At 36.8% G+C, this 19,209-nt stretch overlaps 1 protein-coding gene across 1 annotated transcript in view; it reads left to right on the forward strand.

Moving 5' to 3' along the window:
- GPC5 (glypican 5) overlaps positions 1-19,209 on the forward strand; it is a 1,362,497-nt gene that overhangs the window by 291,716 nt on the left and 1,051,572 nt on the right. Inside the window, exon 4 of the mRNA XM_036832100.1 lies at positions 5,363-5,496. Within this exon, the coding sequence (XP_036687995.1) occupies positions 5,363-5,496 (134 nt within the window). The remainder of the gene's footprint in view (positions 1-5,362; positions 5,497-19,209) is intronic.

The following is a 19,209-nucleotide window of genomic DNA, read 5'->3' on the forward strand; positions in this document are numbered from 1 at the left end:
AACCATTTTCCACCTTGGAAGCTTTTGCCTGCTTTCCATTTGCTTAAGCAAGTTCTTCAGCTTGATATCCAAGACATATTAAGGCATTTTTTAAGAATTGAGATATAATTGATCTATAACATTAAATTAGTTTCAGATGTACAACATAATGATTAGATGTTTGTATATATTGTGAAATGATTACCACAATGTCTGATTAACATCCTTCACCATATATATCATGGCATTTTTTATGTCTTACCTTTTGCTATACTGCTTTCTTTCACTATGCACATTTTGTTCTATGAAACATGTTAAATTGTTTACACCTCTTTGCCTTTCTGCTCTCTCCTGGAAATTTCCTGCTTTGTCTACCTGACAAACCACTAGTTTATCTTTTAATCTGCCATTTAGACATTACCTACTGAAGCTCTTCCCTAAGCACCCCAAACAGAGTTAATCTGTTCATTTTCTACATGTTACAGTGTTACTTCTTTTTCTTTTTTTATTGAAGTATAGTTGACTTATTATATTAGTTTCAGGTGTACAATATAATGATTCAATATTTTTATATACACCATGAAAAGTTATTATAATATTATTGACCATATTCCCTGTGCTCTACATTACATCCCTGTGACCTATATTTTATAACTGATAGTTTGTACCTCTGAATCCCCTCCATCTAATCTGCCCATTCCCCCCCCCCCCCCCGCCCCACCTGCCTCCCCTCTGGCAGCCACTAGCTTTTTCTCTATATTTGAGTCTGTTCCTATTTAGTTATATTTGTTTATTTGTTTTTTCTTGTATTTCACACATAAGTGAAAACATAGTATTTGTCTTTCTCTGTCTGACTTATTTCACTTAGCATAATACCCTCCAGGTCCATCCATGTTGTTGCAAGTGGCAAGATTTCATTCTTTTTTTAATGGCTGTGTAATATTCCATTGTATATACAGTTGATCCTTGAACAATGTGGGTTTGAACAGGTTCACTTATATGTGGATTTTTTTTGATAAATATGTACTACAGTACGACACTATCTGCAGTTGGTTGAATTCATGGATGTGGATCTGTGGATATGCAGAGTGGACTATAAAGTTATATGTGGATTTTTGACTGTATGGGGTTGGTGCCCCTAACCCCCACATTGTTCAAGGGTCAACTCTATATACCATATCTTATTTAGCCATTCATCAATTGATGGACACTTACTTAGGTTGCTTCCATATCTTGGCAATTGTAAATATTTGTGTATTTAATAATCTTAATTCTTCTAATCCATGAACACACAATATCTTTCCATTTATTTGTGTTGTCTTCAATTTCTTTCATCAGTGTCTTATAGTTTTCAGAGTACAGGTGGTTCACCTTTTTGGTTAAATTTATTCCTGGGTATTTTATTCTTTTTAATGCCATTGTAAATGGGATTTTTTTTTACTGATTTCTCTTTATGATAGTTCATTATAAGTGTATAGGAATACAACACATTTCTGTATATTTATTTTATATCCTGTGACTTTACTGAATTCGTTTATTAGTTCTGGTAGTTTTTTGGTGGAGTCTTTAGTGTTTGCTATATATATTATCATGTCATCTGCAAATAGTGATAGTTTTACTTCTTCTCTTCCAATTTGAATGCCTTTTATTTCTTTTTGCTGTCTGACTGCTGTCACTAGGACTTCCAATATTTTGTTAAATAAAAGTGAGAAGAGTGAGCATCCTTGTCTTGTTGCTGATCTCAGAGGAAAAGCTTTTAGCTTTTCACTGTTGAGTATGATGTTAGCTGTGTGTTTCTCATAAATGGCCTTTATTATGTTGAAGCTTGTTCCCTGTATGCCAACTTTGTTGAATGTTTTTATAATGAATGGATGTTGACTTTTGTCAAATGCTTTTTCTGTATCTATTGAGATTATCATGTGATTTTTTTATCCTTCCTTTTGTTAATATGGTGTATCACATTAATTGATTTGTGGATATTGAACCATCCTTGCATCCCTGCAATAAATCCCACTTGATCATGATCTATGGTCCTTTTATATTGTTGAATTCAGTTTGTTAATTTTTTTTGAGGATTTTTGCCTCTATGTTTATCAGGGATATTAGCCTGTAATTTTCTTTTTTTGTAATATCTCTGGCTGGTCTTGGTATCAGGGTAATGCTGACCTTGTAGAATGAGTTTGGATGTATTCCTTCCTCTTTAGTTTTTCAGAATAATTTGAGAAGAATAGGTATTAACTCTTCTTTAAATGTTTAGTAGAATTCCCCTATGAAGCTATCTGGTTCTGGACTTTTGTTTGTTGGAAGTTTTTTGATTGCTGATTTCATTTAATTAATATTATTGGGCCTGTACAAATTTTCTGTTTCCTCCAGATTCAGTCTTAGAAGATTGTATGTATCTAGGAATTTATCCATTTCTTCTACATTGTCCAAATTTTGGCTTATAATTGTTTGTAGTATTTTCTTATGATTGTATGTATTTCTGGGATGTCAGTTGTAACTTCTTCATTTCTAATTTTATTTATTTGGGCCCTCTCTCCCTTTTTTTTTTTTCTTTTTTTGATGAGTCTAGCTAAGGGTTTATCAATTTCATTTATATTTTTAAAAACACAGCTCTTAGCTTCATTGATCTTTTCTTCCTTTTTTTTTTTTTGTTCTCTATTTCATTTATTTCTACTCTAATCTTTACTATTTCCATCCTTCTACTAACTTTGGTCTTTGTTTGTTCTTCTTTTACTAGTGCTTTTAGGTGTCAAGTTAGATTGCTTCTTTGACATTTTTCTTGTTTCCTGAGATAGGCTTGTATCACTATAAATCCCTCTTAGGACTGCTTTTGCCACATCCCATAGATCTTGGAAAGTTGTGTCTTTATTTTAATTAGTCTCAAGGTATTTTTTGATTTCTTCATTGACACATTGGTTTTATAGTAGCATGTTGTTTACTCTCCACGTGTTGGTGTTTTTTCCGGTTTTCTCCCTGTAACTGATATCTAGTTTCTTATCTTTGTGGTCAGAAGAGGTGCTTGATATGAGTTCAGTCTTCTTCAATTAATTGAGACTTGTTTTGTGGCCTAGCATGTGATCTATCCTGGGGAATGTTCCATATGCACTTGAAAAGAATATGTATTCTGCTGTTTTGGGATGGAATGTCCTGTAGATATCTATTAAGTCCATCTAGTCTAATGTGTCATTTAAGGCCAATGTTTCTGTACTGATTTTCTGTCCAGATTATATGTCCATTGCTGCAGGTAGGGTATTAAGTCCCCTACTTTTGTATCACTGTCATTTCCTCCCTTTATGTTTGCTAATATTTTCTTTATGTATATAGGTATGCCTAAGTTAGGTTTATACATGTTTAAGAATTCTTCTTGGATTGACTCTTTCATTATTATGTAATGTCCTATTTTGTCTTTTGTTATAGACTGTGTTTTCAAGTCTATTTTGTTTGATATGAGTATTGCTACTGAAGCTTTCTTTTTGTTTCCATTTGCATGGAATACCTTTTTCCATCCTCTCACTTTCAGTCTGTGTGTGTCTTCAGCATTGAAGTGAATATCTTGTAAACAGTGTATGGATGGGTTTTGTTATTTTTATTCATTTAACCACCTTATGTCTTTTGATTAGGGCATTTAGTCCATTTATATTTAAAGTGATTATTGATAGGTATGTACTTATTGCCATTTTGTTCATTCTTTTCTGGAGGTATTTGTAGTTCTTCTCTGTCCTTTTCTTCTTTTAGTCTCTGCCCTTGTGGTTTGATGATTTTCTTTAGTATTACTTTTGGGTTCCTTTGTCTTTGTTTTTTTTTGGGGCATCTATTGTAGGTTTTTGGTTTTTGGCTACCATGAGGTTCATATATATAAATATATATATATTATATATATAATATTTGTTTTACATTTTCAAATTCTTTGTTAAAATTCTCACTGTGTTCCTATAACCTTCTCCTGAGTTCAGTGAGCTTTTATAGGACTGGTACTTTGAACATTCTATCAAGTAAACTACTTATCTCTATTTCATTAAAGTTTGCTTTCTGTTGTTTGTCTCTATAAATTAAGTGAAGCAATTACCTCTCCTACTCTTGAAGGTATGTCCTTGTCTGGGAGTATCCCTATGCTGACTGTGTGTGCCCAGTGGCTTTGGCAGGAGGACTGGAGCCGAAGTGAGCATGGGCCAGGGCTTTTTCTGGGGTTGTCTGGGGCTGTCACATTGGCAGCGTGGGTTGGAGCCTGGTGTGGGCCAGGCCTTTTCTTAAGGTGCATTTTGATGTTTTGGGGGTTTGTTTTTTCTTTCCTTCTAAATTGTCAGCTCTTTTGGGGAAAATTCAGTTTCTAATCTTTTATGTCCTATAGCATCTAATACATGTTCTTTGCAAATATTGGAACAAAATAATTATGGTTTAAATAAATGAGTTGATGCATAATTCCTGTAATTCTCATTCATGGAAAATTTTTTAAAAATTTAGAACTTTAAGGGAACTTTGGAATAATTTATTCTAAGTTTTTCATTTTACATGTAAGAGAATCAAGTTTTAAAAAGTTCTGCCACTGTTTTCAAGATCTCAGCAATTAAGAAGGAAAAATTAGGACAGGAACCAAAGTCTCCTCATTCTCAGGCAATGCTTTTATGTATTTTTAATTATATGACTATGCATTTTTAAATATATAAGTTATCTTGTGAATCTTTTTTGATGCTTTACATGGTAATGTGTCCAATTAATTACTTAATTTTCAATGATAATTACATATGAAGATCTTTACTAGATAAGTAGTATTAAAAAATAAAATTTTCAATTCTATAAATAATTTTTAAAAAAGAGACCATAAGTAACACCCTTGAAATCAAACCAGATTGAGGAAAAAGATATACAACTATTACAAAATGAGATCTTATATAAAAATATTTATTGCCATTTCTAAGAAAGCATTTTAAGAAGAAAACTACCCTTAGAACTTATATAGAAATGGACCACATATTCAGTAGCAAATTGTTTTATTAAAAAAATTAGTAAAAGTAAGTAATTAGTCATATATAGGATATAAACCATAAATAATATCTACTTTGATTAAATAGTTTTATTTATACAAGCAGGCTAGTTTATTAATGTAGTTCTCTGATTTTGCATATATGTTTTTATTCGTGTATTTTGCACTTGCATGCATGCAAACTGTATAAATGTGTATAGCATCAATTTATTATGGCTGCCATTTTATACAGATAATTTGATTCCCTTTATTTAAAAATTAACAAACATTGTATGTCTTAAAGGTTATTAGTGTGGTATAAATAAGAATATGTCATTGTTTTGGACTCTAGTGAACATTACATCCTCAGAAAGGCTGGAGCATGGTTTCTAACTGTCTTTAATATTTTCTATTTAAAAGGTAAATAAGATTTGCGGCCGTCCAATCAGAACACCCACACAAAGCCCCCGTTGTTCTTTTGATGGGAGCAAAGAGAAGCATGGAATGAAGATCTTTATAAGAAATGGGGAAGAGACACTTGCCAACAGAAGAAAGTAAGACATTTGTTTTACAACCAGAAAGAGAAAAGAAAGTAAGCTATTAATTTTACAACAGAATAGAATGTATTCTATTCTGTAGGGGTTGAATTAAGAATTACATAGAACAAAATACACTCTTGAAGAAACAAAAGATCAACATTAATTACCTTTAAAATTCAGTGCTTCCTCCTATTCTGTTAATTAGGAAGATAGGTTCAACTCAGGAGACCAAAAAACCTTTCTATGATAAGGGAACATTTTTTATGTTACAATATGGCAGGCCTTACATACATGTGATCATTGTGTACTTCAAATGCGGCTAGTGTACAATGTTGTACAGCAATCTATAACACTTAGTCATCTTGCTTAACTGAAACTATGCTCATTGAAGAGTAACTCCCCATTTCCCCCTCCCTGTAGTCAACAATATTGCATTGTACACTTCAGAATTTATTAAGAAGGTAGATCTCATGATAAGTGTTCTTACCACAATAAAATAAAAATTTAAAAAAATGTAGCTAGTGTGACTGAGGATTGAATTTTTAACATTACATAATTTTAATTAGTTTTAGTCAAAATTTTACATGTAGCTAATGGCTACTATATTGGACAGAATGCAACACAGGAAGAGTATTCATGTAAATGATGTGATAAGTATTAGTGAATGTTAAGTACCTGTTAAAAAATATAAAGTGTCCATACCTCTTACCTGGAATGCTGAAAATTACAATCTGTCGATTCAAAATGATAAGCATTGAGTGGCTTACTTCTATAACTCACATTTCTACCACTGTGCCCATGATTAATTGTTAAATTAATTGCTAAATTAAAGCCTTCATTAGTGTCCGGTTGCTTGAGAATTGGTGATTAAACTAAAAACCTTTTAATACTGGAGGAAACTATTATTTATTTATTTTGGTATTCAGTTGACCAGTACAATGGCAAATACTAGATTCTCAGTAGCTATTTTTTTTTTTAAATGCTATTCTTGTCTGCTTACATTCTTTTTTTTTTTTTTTTAATGTATGTATGTATGTATGTATGTATGTATGGCTGTGTTGGGTCTTCGTTTCTGGGCGAGGGCTTTCTCCAGTCGCGGCAAGCGGGGGCCACTCCCCATCGCGGTGCGCGGGTCTCTCACCATCGCGGCCTCTCCCGTTGCGGAGCACAGGCTCCAGACGCGCAGGCCCAGCAATTGTGGCTCACGGGCCGAGTCGCTCCGCGGCACGCGGGATCCTCCCAGACCAGGGCTCGAACCCGTGTCCCCTGCACCGGCAGGCAGACTCTCAACCACTGCGCCACCAGGGAAGCCCTCAGTAGCTATTTTTTAATTGACCTGAAATTCAGAATTCTGTGTTTGTTTATTAATTCAAATAATTATTTCTAAAAATACCTTATGGAGAATTCAGTATTTTACATACATTTACTCTCTATAATGTAAAATCTGTTTCATTTTGAGATAGTGCTCTTAACTGCTCCATTCTCTCCTCAGTCGGGTTATTAGCACAGGATAAAGAACTGAGCTATTACTGGTTATGTGCTACAGCTGAAAACAATTAGCACAGTTTGCAAGTAAAATAGCTGTGTTTCTTTGTTTTTTTCAATTTAAACATCTATAGTGATCAGTAGTTATTTCTTGCATTTGAGAAATCAGTATGCCTTGGCTATGGTGGTTCTTATAATAAAACCCAGCTAACGAAGATCTTAACTCCTAAAGATCATGTCAGTTTCACCACTAAAACAACCTAGTTGCTGGAAAACCAAAACAAAACCCGGTACTTAACATGGTTTATTCCCTTGCAAAACTAAGACCATGCAGGTGAAATGTTACAGAATGGCTCAGGAGCAATGAGGGGCTTATCTGAGTGGAAAGTTTTATAAGTATCTATCCTGGCCATTGAATAGAACTCCATGTCACCAATCTTGCAAACTCATTATTTCTATGCCCTGGACTGGTCAGCCACCATTAACCATTTCCCATGAGTCAGGGTAGGCTCAGCACCGGCCAATCTCATGCCACACAAAGTGAACAACCAGAGGTCCTGCACTTGAGCCAGCTTAAGCATTTCACTTTTACACATTTTTTATTGCCATTCCTGAATGGAACTTAATTTCTGTGGCAGTATATTTCCCCTTGATGCCTATGTATTGTGCAGACCTATCCATAAAGTAGACCTGAATTTTATCTATCCTTTCCTATCATAAAGTAGACTTTGTCATCCAAGCAGTACAGAAGGCTGCAAATAAGAATTTATTTGGGCTATTAGGAATTGCAATTCAGAAGAGAGACTTGGGTGAAACTGAAAGAGTGTTGGAGCAGAGGAAAGAGTCAGGGGCTTATAAAGATAAAAGCCACAAGGTTGTTAAAGTTGTCTGGCAAGAATTATGATTGACTCTGATACAAGAAAGGAAATATTTATTCTTAAGGGCAATTTTAAGGTAAGGGTTCAATAAGTAGATAGGCTGTCACAAGTTATTTGTGGTAAGTATCCGATAAGTATCATTGCGCAGGTGTTCTGAGTGCCTGCATTAAGACAATAAGTGGTCAAAGGTCAGATTCCATCCAGGTCCAGATGTACATAAGTCACACTTCCTCAGTGGACTCCCAGCTGCATTTTAGAAAGCTCTCTTAGCAATACTATTTTGATTTTCCTTTTATAACCTGAATTTTATTTATCCTTCATCAACTTATCTTTCCCCATGAGGTCATAAATTTTGATTTAAGTAGGTGGGGCAGTGTAGCAGGAATAGGTGCTTAGTGAGTCTGGGCTAATTTCCATGCATCTTAATTGTCCTCTTCCCACCTGCTTGAGCCTGATTTCCAATAGATCACGTCCACTTGATGTTATATTGCTTCTATACAAGCCCGATCTTATAGCCTGGCAGGTCAGATAGTACTTATTTCCTCATGGGCATCTCAGGTTGCAGAATCATTTGCTGGTTTATGGTCAAGTGTGCAGGTTCTGCCAGAGCCAAGTTGTAAACCAACCAGCTGACTGACCTACTGAATGACAGATGGACCAACCAACTGACCAACCAACTAACCAAACAAAAATAGTGTTCAGTAAAAAAATAAATGACTTTACTCTAAAACCCTTGGTGTCTATACTGTGATTCTTCTCATGGGGCTTTCTGGAGTCTCTGCAGAGCAGCTTTATTTGCCACCAGTACTTCAGTCACCATTGAATAGATGAACTGGGTCATCTGGACTGAATGTCAGAGCACCTTGGTGCTACTTTATAAATGGGGCATAGCAACACGGTATGTTGTAATATGTGTGTAATATGTTTTCTCTAAGATGCAAAGGGATCCCAAAAGCTCTGTGCGTCTTCCTGTGCTTTAGGTCATCTTAAGTATAGAAATTTGTATTTTTCATGGGAAGAATAGCCCAATCAGATTCAGACTACTAGACATTTAGAAACCCTGCTGAATTGTCAAGCACTCAGAATGTCAATATTTTTCCCCACCAGAATCATTCACTTGTCTACTAAGTTATCTAGCATAATGTGATCAATATTTGATTATCAGCATGGTGTCCTGTAGCATGTCTAGATGATCATGGCTCCTGTCTGTCATGGAGTGGGAGAATTGCCTTGAGGTCTAACAGTGAAGGGGTTCTTGCCAGCTGAAAGTGAAATGTTTCTAATTGTCCTTTCTAATTGGTAAAGAGAGAAAAGCATTTGTCAAGTCATTAGCTGGATAGCAGGTGGCAGGACATGTATTGATTTGCTCTAGCAGACACCACATACAAAGGAGTATGTAATTGGAGTCACCCTCTGACTCCAGTTATGATAATCCAACCACTATCCATGTCCAAACCATGTGCATAGACTGGCCAAACAAGTGAGGTCAATTGTGAAGTGTTAAGATCACCACCACTACAATTTTCGTGTCTGATGATGACCCTAAACTCAGCAGTTCCCAAGGATATTGTGATAGTGTGATTTATAGTAAGAAATATGTATTTGTTCTTTGACACCATTCGTGGCATAGACTCCTAAAACCCTTGGATTTTCCTAAGTGATGAGAGAAGAACGGTGTCTTTTGTTATGTTAATGAGGTGACTTTTGGGTCCCACCTAAGGATGGGGCTGGCTGCCTGGAGAGCCAAACATGTGATTAAAAGGCCGGAACTTTGAGTCCCACCTCCTAATCTCCAGTGAGGGGCGAGGGGCCACAGGTTGACTCAATCGACAGTGGCCATGAGTTAATCAATCCCACCTGTGTAATGAAGCCTCCATAAAACCCCCGATGGTTTGTAGAGCGTCCTGGTTGCTGAGCACGAGGAGGTGCCGGGCGAGTGGCGTGGCTGGAGAGGGCGTGGCTGGAGAGGGCGTGGCTGGAGAAGGCGTGCCTGGAGAAGGCGTGCCTGGAGAGGGCGTGGAAGCTGTGTGCTCCCTCCTCCGATGCCTTGCCCCGCGTAGCTCTTCCATCTGGCTGTTCCGGAGTTATATCCTTTTATAACAAACTGTTGACCTAGTAAGTAAAACATTTCTCTGAGTTCTGTGAGCCGCTCTAGCAAATTAGTCAAACTCAAGGGGGGAGTGGGCAGTAGGAACGTGTGATTTATAGCCAACTGGTCAGAAGTACAAGTAATAACCTGGACTTGAGACTGGCACCTGAAGTGTGTGTGTGTGTTGGAGGGGGTGGGACACAGTCTTGTAGGACTGAACCATTAACCTGTGGAATCAAATGCTATCTCTGGGTAGATAGTGTCAGAATTGAATTGGATTTTTAGGTACGCTGCTGCTGTGGGAAAATTGCTTTTTGTTGGTATGGGGACCCTCACTTCCTCTCCACATACTGGAATTGGTACCAGAACCAAAACAGCTGTGATATTCTCTTGTTTTACTGTTTTTTTGTACAAGAGGTAGTTTTAGGGATTTCAGTTTGGCCCTCACTCCACGAGTTGAGGAACCATTGTGGGGACTGTGCAAGGGATGTGTATGTCTCTTCCAAAGACATATGGAGAAGCGTGAAACACACACACTTCTGTGGATTCACTGGGCCCCGTGTGAGACAGACTGAGCCAAAAATTTAATTTTCATTTTGTAACCGGAAGTGGGGTCCGGCTGCTCGCCACTCAAAAGTCAATAAAGAGGCAAGGTTGGTGGAAAGGAAAGCTTGCTTTATTTTGGATGCTGGCAACGGGGGGGAGGGCGGAATCCTGTCCAAAGGTCGACTGCCCCACCCACCCTGACAATCAGTGGGCAAGAGCTTTTGTAGACGGAGGGAGAGGGCTGCATGCAGAAACAGCACAGTCAGCTCTGACAGTCATCTTGAAATTGGTCATGTGGTGGTCTGACCAGCGTCATCTTGATGGCTTTAAGTACAGTTAATCTTCAGTTCCAGGGCTGGTTTGTTCCCATTTCTTCGAGGCCAGTTCTCGGAATTATGGCAGCTTACGTCATGGCTACAGCCTGGTCATCATGTAGTTAACCTCTTCCACCTGGTGGGGCTGTCAATATCTACAAAACAGCTCACAGGATACCGCTCAGAATATGCTATATAGCCCATGAAAAGGAACTAAAGGTCCTTAACTATGCTTAATGACTAAACTATACTATTTAGTCTTGTTGGACTGTTTTCCTTTGTTTCTGCATTTTCTCACTTCTCTGATTAAACTTATTATTTGCCCAAAGTTTTTTCACAGACAAAAGCCGGACTGAGGACAGGGGTGGGGGGGCAGGGATCATAGGGTCCTGCTCCGTTTCAGTTTGACCTCTATGAGCCCCATTTAGACAGACAGAGTAGAATGGCATTTTGGGTCTTTAAGATTAAAGTTAACTGAGAGCTGGTCTCTATTCCTGGGAAGCAAAAGGGCCACAGGACCCTTAAGGAAAGATGGGAAGAAAGCTTTATGCTACATAATTGTTGGGCTTGTGCAGGGATCTTTCTCACGAGAACCCAGCCTTAGTATAGTGAAGGTACTCAGAAGCTGGGATTAGGAACTAGGTGAGAGACTGAGAATTCTTTTTGCAGCAAAAAAAGTGACATTTCTTTTTCTTGTACTTTATATTTTTGTTAATTCAGATCTCACTCTTATTTCATGGGTGAGCTATTTTCTTATCACGCTAATCAATTTATTAATATAGTTTAATAATAGTTATATAAGTTAACTAATACAAACTAATATAGTTTTAAAATTTTTATTTCCTAAAATTTTGTTTCTCTGTTTTCTCGTTTCCTTTTTTTCTGTTAGCTCAGTTTCCTACTAGATTCCTTTTTAAATTTAACTTAATCATTTGTAGGAGTTTCTTTTTATGTTCTATATATTTGTCAGTTTTAGACTTTGCAAACATTTTCTATCTAAGATGATAGTTCAGTTAAATGTAAATAAGTGAGTTGATGTGTAACTTAAGATGATCCTTGTTAAACAGAAATTGAGTTTATAAAATGTTTTCTTGTTTAAAAATTTCTTGCCTGTGTCAATTCAAAAGGATATACTATTCTTTATCATACTAGCATTATAGTTTTGTTTCTCACATTGTTAATATATGTAGAGACTATATCTTTATATATGTTATATATGAGGTAAAGTTCCAACTTAAATTTTCCAAATTCTGAGGCAGATTTCAAGGTCTGCTCTAAAACAATCCGTCCTTTTCCTTTCATTGATATTTTTTTTTTTTTTTTTTTTTACTTCATACTCATTCCAAGTTCCCATAGATAGATACACTGGCCTGTTTATAAGCTCTCTCTGAAATTGCTCGGTTTACTGAGTTTTTTTTTTTTTTTCTGTTTTTTCTTTTTTCTCTTTTGCTCTTAAAGATTTTCTTAAATCTTGTAAGCCCCTTTATCTACTGTTTTTCAAAATTCTCTTAGATGTTTGTAGAATTTTTTTTTCAAATATATTTTATAATCTCTTGAGTTTTGATTAGGGTTATATTGAATACAAAGATTGATTCAGACAAAGATATGTTTATAATGCTATATGTGGCTACTTTTTTGTACTCCATTTCTAATGGTCAGTCTGTTCATGGGACTGGGTTTTCTCTGTGGATGATCACATGGTGCAGTGGTACAGCTGTTCTGGCAAGAGGCTTGCTGTACCTGGTAAAACCCATATACTCTATGCACTACCTACCTTAATTGTCTACCTTTTTAGGATGTATCCGAGAGAAACTCTTGCTCATATCCAGTATAGTTGTTCTAGTTGTAAAATGCATCCATGTCTCTGACACTGTCTTACCATGTAAATGAAAAATAAACACTGTTCTATTTACTAAAACTAAACTGTTTTTACATATAAATGTCATAGTCTTTAAAAATTATATTGTCATAATTTACTTTAGATTTAATTTGTTTATTGGTATATCTTATAAAAATTTCTGTTTTAAATTATGGTAGATTTATGGTGCCTGACTTAAAACTTACATATTTTCAGGTCTTTGTGGCAGAGTAAGAATTAAGTTTATAAAGTTTCCTTTATTCAAACAATTCTTTTGAGGTTTTTTTTTTTTTTTAAATAACTTTTATTTATTTATTTATTTTTGGCTGTGTTGGGTCTTCGTTTCTGTGCGAGGGCTTTCTCTAGTTGCGGCAAGTGGGGGCCACTCTTCATCGCAGTGCGCAGGCCTCTCACTATCGCGGCCTCTCTTGTTGCGGAGCACAGGCTCCAGACGCGCAGGCTCAGCAATTGTGGCTCACGGGCCCAGTTGCTCCACGGCATGTGGGATCTTCCCAGACCAGGGCGCGAACCCGTGTCCCCTGCATTGGCAGGCAGACTCTCAACCACTGCGCCACCAGGGAAGCCCTCTTTTGAGGTTTATATAACCATTGTTGACATAAATAATTTGACTTTTGGCAGGGGTAACCAACAATATTTATTAAGAGGTGATTAATCAGTTTTTGTTTTTTAATTGGAATGTCTAGTGCATGGTTCAAAAACCAAACTCTACTGAATTAAAAAAACAAAAAAAAAAGCAGAAAGATGAGTTTATTGCAAGGATTTCAACCTGCAAACCGGGAAACTCAAGGCTATGGGAGTAGTGAGTTCTGATTTGCTCACAGACTAAGGGATTTTTATGCTATAAATCTGGAAGTTATTTGGCTTTTTCAGGTAATTGTTTGGCTACTGGTCTTCTTTCTTATTTGGATCAGGGTAGCTGAGTTAGGGGAATAGGAAGTCCAGAGATGGCATGGACAGACTTGGTGTTTGGGGATTGGCTGGTGTCCGCTGCCAATTTCTGAGAAGAGCTGTAAATTCCTGTAAGGTTAGGTTAAGTTTCCTTTATGCACCTACATTGACCGTCTTCATTTTGTCCTTGACATAAATGACTCAGTTTTAGGTTGGTTCTACAGTGTTTTACAGTGATATATAATATATGGAAATAGTAGTTGGGTTTAAGGCTACCATCTTGTTCTTTGTTATCCCTTTATACCATTTTTTTTTATTCCTCCTTTCTTGCCGCCTTTTGAGTTTAGCTGGTATTTATTATTTTTTTTATCTTCAAAGCTTTTTAGATTTGTATTTCTTTAGTATTCTCAATGGCTATCATAGAGATTACAATATACACTTTTAATTTTTTACCATCTACTTTAAATTAAAAGTTTTACCACTTCATTGAACAATATAAGTACCTCAAAACGGTTTCACTCTATTACTCTCTTCCTAGCTTTTCTGCTATTTTTGTCAACAAATCTTACTTCTACCAACATTTTAACAACCCCCAAGACATTACCGTTATCGTTGTCTTTAAGTAGTCAATATTTACCTATAATTACCTATTTTATTCTTTCTGGCACTTTTTTTTTTTCATTTCTGTGTGTTCATCTAGAATCTTTGCTTTAGCCTTAGTACATCTTTCATTGCTTATTACTAGTGATGAGTTTTCTCAGCTATTGTTTGAACATATCTTCACTTTTGAAGAATATTTTCACTGGTCCTAGAACTTCAAGATGTTGCCATATACATTTTTTAAAACTGTAAATGTCCAAGTCATAATTAAGTTCATGGCATGACACTGTGTTAAGGAGTATGAAGGGTTTAATGGAAACATTTAATGTGAAAGGTAACTAAGGTAGTGGATGTTGCTGGTGCCCTGCTTGCATCCCTTTACCTGTCCATTTTATCTGCTTCTTGGCTGCTGTTTCCTGGCTGCTGATAACGCACAGCTGCCTTATTATCTGGGGAATTGACCTCAACAGATAGGAGCCTTCTGTTTTTATTATCTATTGCTACCTAACAAATCATTCCAAAACTTAGTGGCTTAAAGCAAAAATAAGCATTTATTATGTAACTTTCTGTGAATCAGGAATTTGGGAGCTGCTTAGCTGTGGGGTTTTGGCTCAGGGTCTCTGGGAGATTGCTGTCAAGAAGTCAGCTGGGGCCATAGTCATTTGAAGGCTTTAGTGGAGCTGGAGTATCATCTTCCAAGATAGCTCACTCACATGGCTGTTGGCAGGAGGCCTTGGTTTCTTGTCACAATGACTTCTCCATAGGACTGCTTGAGTTTTCTCACCACATTGTGGCTGGTTTCCCTCAGTGTAAGCAATCCGAGAGAAAGCAAGGCAGAAGCTGTGGTGTCTTATAATGATCCAGCCTCTGAAGTCCCACACTGTCACTTTTGCAATATCCTAAAGGTTATATAAATCAGTTCTATTCAGTGTGGAGGGGGCCTACAGAGAGGCAGGAAGGGAAAGATTACTGGGGCTCATCCTGGAGAGTGGCTATAACACCATCTCGTCCACATGGGTGAAGGGGGTAAACTCCCACCTACCTCACCCCGTCGGTGGCAGCTTGCAGGCAATGACTGACTGACACAGGAGCCTACGGGGCTTGCCCCTTGCTCAAGGTGGTAGGACCAAATATGTGAAATTCACACTGCAGCACTCCTTGTGGAATCTGGCTGAAGATGAGACAACATCACTGCTTAACTTCTTCCTCCCCAGTCTGTCTGGCTTCCCTCACTACCTCTCTCTTAAAAGCATCCCTCAGTGAGTCACCTGCATCCACATTGCTGTGCCAGACACTGCCTCTAGGAAATCTGACCTAGAGATGTCTGAAGAAGTTCCTAAAATAAATGCAGAATAAGTGTAAACTAAGGCAGAAGTATAGTCTCCTATCATAAATATAGATATTTCTCTATATATTCCTAAGTTCCTAACTTCTTTTGTTTTGTTTATTTTCTCCCACTTCTTCTTCTGAATTCATAGAGAACCTTTCTGTTGAATGCATTGCCTTCTTGTCCTATTTGTAAAATTTAAAGAAGGAAATTTACTTATTAAAATCTGTCTCCGGATCTAAGGGTTGTGCTAAACTTGTTGATAGAGTCTGGAAAAAGGAGCTAAACTATAGTTTCTTCTTAGTTTAATCACATTTTGGAGATGTACTTATCAGTCTACCCAATTTTTCCCATGTATGTAGCATGCTGGTAATGAGCTGATTGGAGACTTGGGGTGATTGATACATACCAGTTACAAAGGTCTCCGAAAGTTGAGAAAGGCAAGGAAAAGGCTTTAAACATCTAGCAAAGCATCACTATTTAGCCTTATTTTGGGGCAGAAACCAAGTCGACACAGCTGTAAAGGACACTGCCCTCATATAGCTGTCTACACCAGCCCAGGCAGAGTGCTTTCCCTGTGGCAGTTCCTGCTCTCTGCTTGATTGCTTGAAGTTAGCTGGTAAGAGTAAGCTATTAGCAAGCTTAAATCAGTGATAATTAGCTGCACATTATGATTTCAAAGCGGTGTGGCTGTGCCAGTTAAGTGGGTAATTAGGAAAACCCCAGGACGATAAATTAAGACAGAGTCTCAACATCAGTGCCCCATCTGTTCTCCAGCTAGCATTCCAATTAGCCAAGCCTCTCATTTAAGAATATGCCGATTAAGGGGTGGGCTGTATGCATGAGTGTGTATTGGGGTAATAAAGACTTAGGTCTCAGTAAAAGTAAAATATTTTTAATGTCAGAGGTGATTTTGATGTGAAGGTGGGGAAAGGAGAATTTTTAGAAATAATGGATTTTCAATGTTGGAGACAAAATATAATTTAAATTGTTTTATAAGTTTTTGTTTCTCTCAGTTTTCTCTTCAGAACTTATTTGGGATATTGTATCAACAGGAAGTTCCATTTTATTCTAATGTGATTATCAAATCTTGATTTGGATGAAAATTTTACCACTTGGAACATTAAGAATTTTATTTTTTGAGGATGGGACCTAAAGAGGACACTTGAAATTGCATAGTTTAAGGAGAGGAATGAGTCAGGGCATCATTCTTGTTCAGGATGGGTCTGTCTATGAAAGCAAATTAATTGTTACCCTGTACATCACAGAAGAACACAGAGATGTGGTTAAAAATAATTAAATTACAATAGGAAAAATCTTTAAACATATACTGAATGAAGAACAGTTAATATTATTTAGGATGACTGCCAAGATGGCTCAAAAGGTTCATATTAAGTAGAATCAGTTGGCTTAAAATACATGAATTCATAGCTACGTTGTTAAACCTTATTTAGTAAAATAATTTCTTATTGAAACCACAATTAATTTTTAAAATTCTTGATGTGCGTGTGTTTGGGTAAGTGTATTTGTTTACATGGGTAAATCAGTATTGATAGACTGGGCTTATTGAATTGTGTATACACATACTCAGTGGATGAAAATATCCATGGGTCAGGGAAAAGTCAACTCTTTGAGAAAAATTTAAGATCATTTGTAGGACTGGAGAAAGCAATTTCCAATCTGTTTCCTAAAAGGAAGTTAGTGCTTCTTTGAGGTGCCATTGTTATTTATTATCTGTAAGTTTAATTTACTAAAATAAAGGCCATGTTCCCTTCAATGAGAACATTTCTGTTTAATTTAAAACACTGCTTAGTGAGTGGTGGCAGTGAGGGCACCCAGGGCAGGGCAGGCCAAGGTGAGGCTTTGGATGAGGGGCCAGAGCAGGGCTAAGAAAACGTGAGCACAAAGCAGGCTAGCATCAGTCAAGCCCTACATGAATAATGCAGGGCAGGACCCCATGGGTCAAAACCCAGGCACACAGGAAGAAGGAATGCCAGAAGGCAGAGCAAACATGTGGCAAAAGTTTAGGCTAGTGGTGCTTAACCTTTTGCGGGTCATGTATCCCACTGAGAATCTGATAAAAACTTCCCAGAACAAGAAAGTTCATAAACAAGGACTTGAAACTGTGTTTGCTCTTATTTTCTAGATGTTCGTGGAAAAGATTCATGACCATTTCATGAAATATCTGAAACTAAATCCAAACAATGGGCAATTAAGCTAATATTCCACAGTATTTGTGTTGAAAGGAGAGATGGCTCCAAGTACTTGGTATAAACTAGAAGTTGAAATTGTGATGGTCTGAGAGGTTTGGTGTCCAGTGGATGACTGCTGTTCGCTTTTTGTTTTGATGGTAACAATTATTGAAAATGACAGAAAGCAAACTTATGTGGTTATCAGTGTCTGCAATTAGCACTCTCATAGCTTGCTTGCTTAGATGAGGATAGGCTTATATCAGGGAATAGGAGATTTATTCTAAATTCTTCAAGTTATTTACATCGATGGTCCATAATGCTCCGGACCTCAAGTTAATTTGCGACATCTGTAATATTGAGACTGTCAAATTTAAGTTAATGTGAGTCAAAATAAATCTCCCCAAATTTCTCACTACAGAAAGAATAATAAAATCTATTTCTCAGCCATAGGAAAAATGTCCTTTTACATTGGACATTTTTCTAACTGGTTCAACAAAAACCTTGTTTCCCAGTAAACAGCAGCTTTGCCGGATGAGCTGAGCAGGTTTTCAATAGTATTTATAATCATGACCATAAGATTATCTCATTTATATGGCTCAAGATATCCCCCATCAAGAAAACCAAACTGTGAATGCAATTTTCCCTGTCTAATATACCTGAAAGCAACCTTCCTCCCTTCCTCCCTCCCTTCCTTCCTTCTCACAAAAAGTGAATCTTTTATCCATTTTCCTTTGGAAAGTCAGTGAACATCTGCAAAGTTGCAAAGAACCCCAAATTCAGCTCACATTTTTTTCACTCAAATTTTTTAAGCGGTGAGGAGGATTTTAAATATGTGTCATATTGAAATCGATGATTTTTATAGACGTGTATAAAAGATACTTCAGAATTTTTAGCAGAAACTATGGGGCCTACATCAGGATAATGAGTGAGGCTCATTTCTTTTACCAAAGTAGCAAAAGTGATTGTACTTAGAAGCATCATGAGTGCTTCTACAGCAAGAGTACCAAGCACTTTCTTTCTCTTGGTTTTCTGTTGCAAAGAATATTCCATCAGTTTAAATCTATCATTGGCATTTGAAGTGTCCAAATCATGCATACAGATAAGAGGGAAAAACGGGGAGCAGGTAGAATCAAGAGATATTCATATTTTTTTTATCCAGTTGTATGTTGAATAGAAATAACAAAGCTGCCCATTTCTCCATAATTGTGCTCAAAATAGAAGAAATGTGTTTCTAGAGTAGATTATATCATTTACTAGAGACTCTGCTTTTCTTGATTTTTCTCATCTTCAAGATACAAATTTATGTCAACCATTTCCAGGCCATACCATAGTCTCCAGAATCACACGTGGAATCTTTTGCTTAGAAGTGCGACTGATGAAAGTTTTAAGGTAGTTTTGGGATGATTCTTTTTGTTTAGGCCCATATTCATAGACTTACAGACTTGCAGATCAAATTGTCTTCTAACTGATTGATTCTTTGATGAAGTTTGATGACTTTTGAAGATTAACAGTCTAAGGTGCTCCTTTGGC

Source organism: Balaenoptera musculus, chromosome 18 (assembly GCF_009873245.2).
Source record: "Balaenoptera musculus isolate JJ_BM4_2016_0621 chromosome 18, mBalMus1.pri.v3, whole genome shotgun sequence".
Classification (NCBI taxonomy): Eukaryota; Metazoa; Chordata; class Mammalia; order Artiodactyla; family Balaenopteridae; genus Balaenoptera; species Balaenoptera musculus.